At 44.7% G+C, this 9,313-nt stretch overlaps 1 protein-coding gene across 1 annotated transcript; it reads left to right on the top strand.

Moving 5' to 3' along the window:
* The first annotated feature begins 528 nt into the window (after positions 1 to 528).
* On the top strand, positions 529 to 7,641 carry tent5c (terminal nucleotidyltransferase 5C). Its single transcript, XM_030081135.1, has 2 exons — positions 529 to 689; positions 1,679 to 7,641. The coding sequence occupies exon 2, from the start codon at positions 1,701 to 1,703 to the stop codon at positions 2,847 to 2,849; it is 1,149 nt and encodes a 382-aa protein (XP_029936995.1). The 5' UTR covers positions 529 to 689; positions 1,679 to 1,700; the 3' UTR covers positions 2,850 to 7,641.
* The last annotated feature ends 1,672 nt before the right edge of the window (positions 7,642 to 9,313 follow it).

The following is a 9,313-nucleotide window of genomic DNA, read 5'->3' as shown; positions in this document are numbered from 1 at the left end:
ATGGGTTTATTATTATTCCTCTCGCGTTTTTCTTTAAAGAGAAACTGACACATAAACCCTGTATGTCTGGGAGTTGAAAGACATCTTATCATGGCAATAAAGTACTCTGAAATTTGAAATTCAATCGGTATGAAGAGAGAGAGAGAGAGAGAGAGAGAGAGAGAGAGAGAGAGAGAGAGAGAGAGAGAGAGAGAGACGTTGCCTGCGTATAGACGCTCCTGGTTACTTGGCAACGCAAAAACCTCACTGGCCAATCACAGGCTGCGTTCGGCGCATTGGTACACTCAAAGACAAATAACTAATGATTGAATATCTACAACCTCTACGTCAACGGATGATTGAAGCAGGACTCTGAGTATACTGTAAATACCCTGCATGTGGTTTTGCTTTCCCCACGCAACTGATTAAAAATGTGCTCGTATTTATTTAGCCGGAGAGTACAGTGAATAGGTCGACGGGGACTGTGGCGTAGGACGGGTGTGCATCTGTTTCAGCTGGTCGTTCTTCGGCTTATAAAAGCGGCGTGCCTGCAGCGAGGAGGAGGCTTCAAACACTGAAATTAACGCGGAGTGTGTGTGTATGTGTGTGTCCCTGCCGCAGTGGATTATATGGACGTGTCTGCACGAATGCCAAGTTAACATCTTCTTTTTTTTGTCATTTGAATACTTTCAGAGGACGCTTTTGGAATTGTACGTATTGCTTTCATCCTCACTCTTTTTTCATCTTAAAAACATTCGTCGTCTTTATTAACTTCATTACTTTTACAGTGTAGAAAGCCAGTCAGTTAGCAAAAACTTCCAGCAGCATGACTTTAAAAAGTGACGCTCTTGGTAGGCAATGTTAATGTTCACGCTAGACGTGACGTTTTGTTTTGTTTCTCGTTTTATTGGAAACGAGAAGTGCGTGTTTGTTTGTGGTCAGGCTAAACATAGCTTTATTAAGTTAACCAGCTAACGACCTACGAGTGTCGAGCTAACGTGAAGTCGGGATTTATTACCGTGGACGGGCATTGCACCTGGCGTAGGACTGGATAAAAATTCAGGGTTTGGTTTGTTCGCCATTATCTATGAAAATAAACGTAGTTGGATATCGCACTAGTTTATTTACTAGTTACTAGTTTATTGAGAAGTTGGCTCGCCCTTGTCCATAACCAGTGGGGCTTTTGACCAAATGTGTATGGTTAATCTTGGAGCTGGTTATTCATCAAAAGTCAGGCTCCATTGCACTTTGCTTGGTGTTTTTTTTTCTCTCAGCAGTTCTGGAATGAAAGCCAGGCTGGCGTGTTGAGCTGTTTCTAGAAGCCTCATGGGGTCTTTCCATTGTGTATGTAGCGGGGAGCGAGGACATTTACTCATGCCTGCATTCTGCTCTCGGCATGCTGACTTGTTCATGATGCTCCTGCTGCTGTAGCTGATATGTTTTGTAAGGCAGGCAAGCTAAACATCCTTATTTACTTTTGTCTGCCTTTGTAATCACAAACTGATGTTTGTCTTTCACAATTACAACCACTCCAAATCTGCTTCAACGTTGTCTTTTTACTTTATTTCAGGTTTTTTTTTTTTTTTTTAAGAAGGAATTGTTTGTAAAATAGTTTGAGTTGAGTCAGGATTCTGTTTATGAGGTGTCTTATTTGAAAGCTCTGACTGAGAACCTTTTCTGTCCTGTCCTCTCCTTTTAGCTGATCTGAACTTTGTTGGAAGATGGCTAACAAGGCAGCAAAGAGTGGCGCCCTCAGTGTCCTGACCTGGGAGCAGGTGAGCCGGCTGAATGAGGTCCTGACTGAAGCAGTCCCTGTCCATGGCCGGGGAAACTTTCCCACGCTGGAGGTACGGCTGAAGGACATTGTGGCGCGGGTGCGCACCCGCCTTGAGTTAAGCGGGATCAGGGTGAAGGACATGCGCCTCAACGGCTCGACAGCCAGCCACGTGCTGGTTCAGGATATCGGCTGGAGCTACAAGGACCTTGATGTCATCTTCAGGGTGGACCTGCCGCATGAGGCAGAGTTCCAGCTCATCAAAGACGTGGTCCTGGGTACCCTGCTGGACTTTCTGCCCGAGGGTGTGAACAAGGAGAAAATCACCCCCATGACCCTCAAAGAGGCCTATGTCCAGAAACTGGTCAAGGTCCACACGGAGCAGGACCGCTGGAGCCTCATCTCCCTCTCCAACAACAACGGCCGCAACGTGGAGCTGAAGTTTGTGGACTCAATCCGCCGGCAGTTTGAGTTCAGTGTGGACTCCTTTCAGATTGTGCTGGACTCTGTGCTGGCCTACTATGAGCTGTCCAAGACACCCATGTCACACACCTTCCACCCCACTGTTGTGGGGGAGAGCATGTATGGTGACTTTGCCGTGGCTTTGAGCCACCTGCAGAACAAGCTGATTGCCACCAAGCGACCTGAGGAGATCCGCGGCGGCGGTCTGTTGAAATACTGCAACCTGCTGGTGCGGGATTTCCGGCCCACCAGTGAGGAGGAGTTCAAGGGCCTGGAGCGTTACATGTGCTCCCGCTTCTTCATTGACTTCCCTGACATTGGCGAGCAGCAACGCAAGGTGGAAGCCTACCTCCAGAGCCACTTTGTAGGCGAAGAGAAGAGCAAGTATGACTACCTCATGATCCTGCGGCGAGTGGTCAACGAGAGCACGGTGTGCCTCATGGGCCACGAGAGGCGGCAGACGCTCCACCTCATCTCGCTGATGGCCTTCCGGGTGCTGGCGGAGCAGAACGCCATCCCCGACGCCTCGAGCGTCACCTGCTACTACCAGCCGGCACCCTACGTTCGAGACCACAACTTCAGCAACTACTATGTGGCTAACCAGAACATTCCAACATGGCTGCCGTGCAACTGACACAACGGAAAACAGACTGATGGATGAGGGCCCGCTGCGACTTCAGAGAAGAGAGCAAAAAAAAAAGCGCCAAAAAAAAAATAAAATAAAATAAAAATTTAGGCCATAAATTCTATTTTTCTCTCAAGATATAAATGATTATATTTAAATGGACAAGTGTTTTTGCTTTGTTTTGGACTCCTTTCTCATTCCTTATCTACAGAAGTGTCAAGGTCATTGAATACAAAGTGATATTTTTAAGTGTTATTTTGATTCTGATTCTTTTTTTGATTTTTTTTTTTTTGTTTTTCAGTTCATCAAACTTTGTTCACAGTGGAGCTGTCTTTTGTGACTTAACCTCCAGGTTTAACCCCAATAAGATTAAGTATGGTCCATATTTTGAAGAAGGGGGGGGGGGGTTATTATAGCCTTAAATTTGGTTTTCTCCTGTGAATGGAAAAATGTGAAAAGGAAAAAAAAGAAATAATTTAAATAGTATTGTGGGTGGTATAAAAGGCACAGGACAAAAAAGGAAAAAAAAAAATTGCAGCACACCAGTGTTAAAAGGTAATCCCTAAAAATGATGTGGTTGTTTAGCTCACCAGGGAGTGAATATGATTGGCTCATTGGTCTTTGTAAGTTAAGTAAGACGAGACTCTGATGATTCCATCATTGCCTCCTGTCAGTCACATCAGAGGTGAATGGGAAGTAAGAGGAATTGCTGGTATGTTTTAATTCATTTTGACATGTAAATAGGAAAAGTCCTCCAAGAAAATGTCTCTCACAGATATTTATGCTCTCTTTTGCTGCCAGGCATACCTGTGATTTGTAGACAATGTAAGAGAAAATGTGTATATTTTATTTTCCACTGTGAGAATTGGTCTCATGGAAGCTCCCTTCCTTCCACTTATCCAGTTTGGTCAGCTTTTTACTGTCCAGTCTAGAGTGGAAATCTCCAGTGTGACCATTTAGGCTTCATGCGCTACAGATGAACAAGCTCCTGCGTGTACGAGGAGTTTTATTTTTCCCGTTTTAAACCACCTCCAAAGCCTCTCTAGTGAGCTCCAGATGTAATAGTCTTCTGGCTATTGAGGGACGGTGACTGACAGGACGGAGTGTGCGAACCCATTGAGAGAACACGGCTGGCCTGTTTCCCTGGAGCGGGAGCTGGCTGGGAGTCCTGGAGTGCATGAGGCCGACTGGCTGTCCCTTCCCTTAAAAGGAGCAGCACATGGCAGGGCCTGCGGGTTGTCCCTCGCAGGCCTTTGCAAGGCTCGACCTGAAATGGGATCCTGGTCGGATGCAGCCTAGCAACTGGCTTTCGACTCTGGGCAGGCTATAATTATCTTTTTTTGGGGGAGGTACCGTCAGAGCAGAGGACTGTGGGTGGCTTTGCAAGCAGCAGCAGCAGCAGCAGTCCTGTCACCTTACATGTGTGTGAGCCAGTTCACTTCCTGTCCTCTCCTCTCCTCTCCAGAGGCCTGCTGAGAGCACGCAGCGTTTGAACCCCTTTTGTGGTCATTGGACAACAGAGTATTACTGGCATGTTAAGAGAAACGCCAAAGCGTCAGCTAGAGGAATTCCGTTCCCCTTTCGGACCTGGGATTTGATTCGCGGCATAAGCTACAACTGACATTTGAGCCCCAAGACCCCCCCACCCCCCAGCTGTGACAGATTTGAATCCCTCCGGCAACTTGACTTGTCTATCGGCCTGTGAATTTCTATTTCCAATCATAAACTACCCCCTCAGCCTAGCCTCACTCAAATTATTTTTGGACACATGTAGCATCACACCACCAGCAGTTGGGATGACTTAAAGCTCTCCTCTTCTCCCTGACATCATGGTGTCCAAGTTTGACATGTAGAAAGTTGCTCTTTAACTCCTTATGTAAGTGGCAGCTGCTGCTCCTCTGCCCCCCTCCTCTCCGTTCATCAGAGCCCCCAGGCCTTGTGCTCACACTCCCCCTTCACCGCTGCCGCTCTTCTCACTGCAGCTCGTGCAAAGCTCGTGTTTGTACCAGATAACCAGATATGTCCCTGCTCTCTGGCCCCTCTGTTTCTCGCTGCCTCTTATCTGGCTGGCTCACAGGTCCCTGCTGCCTGGATGGCTGCTGGGAGGAAGGTCAGCTCGGCCTCTTCTGTGGAAGGTCACACCCCCGGGTCAGGGCACGCTGTGCTGGCTCAGTCGCCAAGCTTTGACATAGTAACTGCCACAAAGAGTTGTTAACACCAGGATAGGTGGCACAATCTGTCTCTGGACCAAAGTCTCTTTACAACCAGCAGCTAAAGAACTTAAGTGCCTTTCACTTTTTGGGGATGGTTTTGCTTTTTGAATTTTTTTTTTCTTTTTGTTTTTGTTTTTGTTTTGGTTGGGAGGGAAGTGGTAGGTTAGCAGAAATTTTTTATTGTGATTTTTCTTTCCTTCCTCCATAAAAGTCATCTGTGATCACTGTATTTAATTTTTTTTTTTTTTTTTTTTTTTTTTTTGGGAGAACATGAGGCTTTTGGTTGAGGAGTAAATTTGTTTTTGGTTTGAATTTGAAATCTAAATTTTTCCAACATGTGCTCGTGATGGATTATCAGATTTTTTTTTTCGTATGTTGTCAGTATTTTATTTTTCTTTTTGCCCCACTCATTTTTTCCTGTGTCCAGTCCCAAACCACACTTTCCTTTGAAATCTAGCCGTCTAGTCATTCCAGTAACTCTGTCACGCTGTTGTTAGCCATTTCTTTACACCCCCTTCTTGCCTCTTCATATCTGACCCTGTGGTTAGACAGGGTTTGGGCCTTGTTCTTCTCGCTGGTAGCCATGCAGTGTGATGATGTTGATGGCCTAACTTCTGATGTATTGTGGCTCGTTGGTCTTTTGAAATAGTGGGGATGTCACCTTAATGACGGTATAGAGGTCACTGTTGTTTACTCATATCTAGCATTTCTGAATTTCAGAGGATGACCTGCATGGCACCCAGAGAGCAACAGGGCCACACTTGTTTCCCCACAGCTCTGTCCCCATCCAAACCAAAGCAACACCTGAAGTGCACTGACAAGCCATACTACCACACAGTAGCTGTCTTGATGCCCAAACACCACCCCATTTCTAGTGGAAGCACTTTAGAGAGGCCTTTTTACTCCAAACCCAGCCAGCTTGAGAGGAATGTAAATAAGCTATCACGGTCAATTGCTGGAGGGAGTTGAGCTGGTTCTCAGGGAGATGATGCGTGTTCAAAGGCTTTGTTTTGTACCTTTCTTTTTTCAGGGGGGATGCTGTGTGCGTGGGCGAGTATATTTGAATTGGCTTATCATGTCGAACCCTGACATCGAGATCGAGTCCCCTCCCTATGCCGACCGTAGTTTTTTCGTCTTTTTTCGCATTCTGCATTAATTGTAACTCCGAGACTCACCTGTTTTATTGCCCTCACTGCTGAGTCTTGTTTGATTGTGCGTGCTTTAAGTTGGAAGTCGTCTTCAGCTTGTTGGTTCTGTGGCAGCACCTGGTTTTATCTGTGCATCCTTGTGCTCTGAAACCTTTTCATCACTCGGAGGATAGTCCCCGCTATTGGAATCCCTGTCTAGAGCTGTGGGCTGGATTTTTCAAAACCCTCCCTTTTGGAAAACCTCAGCCCTGAAGCTCTATCATTCCCCAATTTGTTTACCTTCCTGCAGTGATGATGAATGGGTCATTCAAAGTTTTCGAGCCCCACTGAAAACCAGCAGCCCGGTTGCTGCCACGGAGTCACAGGTTGAAGTCCATCAATCTTGACAAGGACCGCACCGAGTTTACGCGGGATCACAGCCCCCTCCTTGTTTTCTCTTCTTGACGTCACCCGTTTTAAAGCGAGTGAGGTCAAAGAAAATGTGACAAAAGGTTGCATTTTCTGGACAATCAGTGCCAGCCTGAGGTGTGAACACTCAGGACGTGAATGCTGAGGTGTGTGTTTTTGTGTCGACCGTCAGCCCTGCCTTCACGTGTTTACGGTTATTGTGTTTTTGTTCAGTTTTTTTTTTCTCTTTCTGCTGACTGAAAGTGTGTGCCTCTTGAATGGCCAAGGCAGAAAAGCTTTTATCTTTCACGTAGATAAGTGCAGGGCGCAACAGGGCTCAGGTTATGATATCACTTCCTGCTTTGGGGTCGATGTATGTATTTCAAGAAGAAAGATAAAAAAAAAAAGAGATGATGATGTACATTTTGCCTTTTTCTTTTTCTCACCCCCACTATTTTTTTCTGCTGTAATTCCAAGTGAAACTTCAGTGTCATTTTCCCTGTGCTTCTCTTGCTCTCCTCTCTTTGCTGTCTGACTTGTCTGTGTATTGGTACAGTTTTTTTGACACCTCTAGATGTATTCTTTCCAGGGGGATTGTAGAGAAAACTGGGGAATTGATATTTTGTGGTTATGCTTGTCTAAAGAGCAAGTCTTACACCATGGGAATGTGATGGAGGCCTTTTTTGAAGCTCTTTTGTTGTTTCTAAGAGTTATGGAATTTTTGCAGCAGATGGTACGTTATATTGTGTGAGTGTGTGCATGCGTGTGCTTGTTTGCATGTGTGTATGAGAGAATGCCTGTGGATACAAGTGAAGAAGTGGGGGGGTATGAAATTTGTCGCACTATATATATTTTTTTGAAATAGTTAAATGCAAAAAGAGCTTCTTTGTCAGCTTTGTGGTTATGACATTGATGGTGACGTTGATGGTTACAACCATTATACTATTTCATTTTTCAGCACTTTTACCTCACTTTAGTTTTCCTTTGGATGGAAATGTACATCAGGAAAATGTTTGAAGAGGAAATAATGAATAAAAAAAGTATTAAACGCCATGGTTGCTTAAAGGGTGTTTTTTTTTTCTCCCCCTCCTTTGTCAGTTTCTTGTTTTGACTGCGGTATCTCACAGCTATAGACCCACATCAAGGCTAATGCTGCCCTCTCTTATCAAGGACCCTGGTATTCCCAGCAGGTGCTTTTCTCTCTGTGTCACAACACTTGAATGTCAAACTGCATTCTGTCAGATGCTTAAAAAAAAAAAAAAATCTAAGTATGTGTGTATGTATGTCTATATGAATATATGTGTGTATAGTTATATATGTATGTATGTATATGTATATATGTATGTATATATACATATATGTAATACATGTGCGTATGTACACTACCAGTCAAAAGTTTGGACACACGTTCTCATTTAATGTTTTTTCTTTATTTTCATGACTACTTACATTGTAGATTCTCACTGCAGACATCAAAACTATGAATGAACACATATGGAATTACGTAGTAAACAAAAAAGTGTGAAATAACTCAAAACATGTTTTATATTTTAGATTCTTCAAAATAGCCACCCTTTGCTCTGATTACTGCTTTGCACACTCTTGGCATTCTCTCGATGAGCTTCGAGAGGTCCTGAAATGGTTTTCCAACAGTCTTGAAGGAGTTTGAGGTGTTTAGCACTTGTTGGCCCCTTTGCCTTCACTCTGCGGTCCAGCTCACCCCAAACCATCTCGATTGGGTTCAGGTCCGGTGACTGTGGAGGCCAGGTCATCTGCCGCAGCACTCCATCACTCTCCTTCTTGGTCAAATAGCCCTTACACAGCCTGGAGGTGTGTTTGGGGTCATTGTCCTGTTGAAAAATAAATGATCGTCTAACTAAACGCAAACCGGATGGGATGGCATATCGCTGCAGGATGCTGTGGTAGCCACGGGGCTTCACGGTGGAAACCATGCATGTAGAGACCATCCGTTCACCTTTTCTGCGTCGCACAAAGACATGACGGGTGGAACCAAAGATCTCGAATTTGGACTCATCAGACCAAAGCACAGATTTTCACTGGTCTAATGTCCATTCCTTGTGTTTCTTGGCCCAAACAAATCTCTTCTGCTTGTTGCTTTTCCTTAGCAGTGGTTTCCTAGCAGCTATTTGACCATGATGGCCTGATTCATGCAGTCTCCTCTGCACAGTTGATGTACAGATGTGTCTGCCACTAGAACTCTGTGTGGCATTTATCTGGTCTCTGATCTGAGCTGCTGTGTGTGTGTGTGTGTGTGTGTGTGTGTGTGTGTGTGTGTGTTTGTCATATTTTGCTGTTTAGATGCTTGTGAAAGGCATCAGATGCTTTTGAAACCCTGTTGACCCTTTGACACCTGAGCAATTTCACTTCAGGCGACAAGCAAATTAGAAAGCTATGACCCAAAAATGAGTATGAAATTAGTAGAAAAAAAGAAAGTGACCATAAAATTACCAAAACGAATCACAGAAAATTAAACACTGAAAACTAAGAAAGCACACACACACTCCACAGGCTCCTGCGTGTCAAAGGGTTACCAAATACACACCACAACAGTGACACAAACCTGCTGATTTATTTTTATGTAAAATACAAGTCACATTCCATGCACATTCCATGCCTCTCCCTTTTGAAATGACATGGCTACGCCCCTTGGCCTGCACATGTAGTGATAGATAGATATAAATATAACCTACACTAGAAACCGCCT

The sequence above is a fragment of the Myripristis murdjan genome, chromosome 21, assembly GCF_902150065.1.
Source record: "Myripristis murdjan chromosome 21, fMyrMur1.1, whole genome shotgun sequence".
Taxonomy (NCBI): domain Eukaryota; kingdom Metazoa; phylum Chordata; class Actinopteri; order Holocentriformes; family Holocentridae; genus Myripristis; species Myripristis murdjan.
Note: the sequence above shows the minus strand (reverse complement) of the source record. Positions and strands in the feature narration are given on the sequence as shown.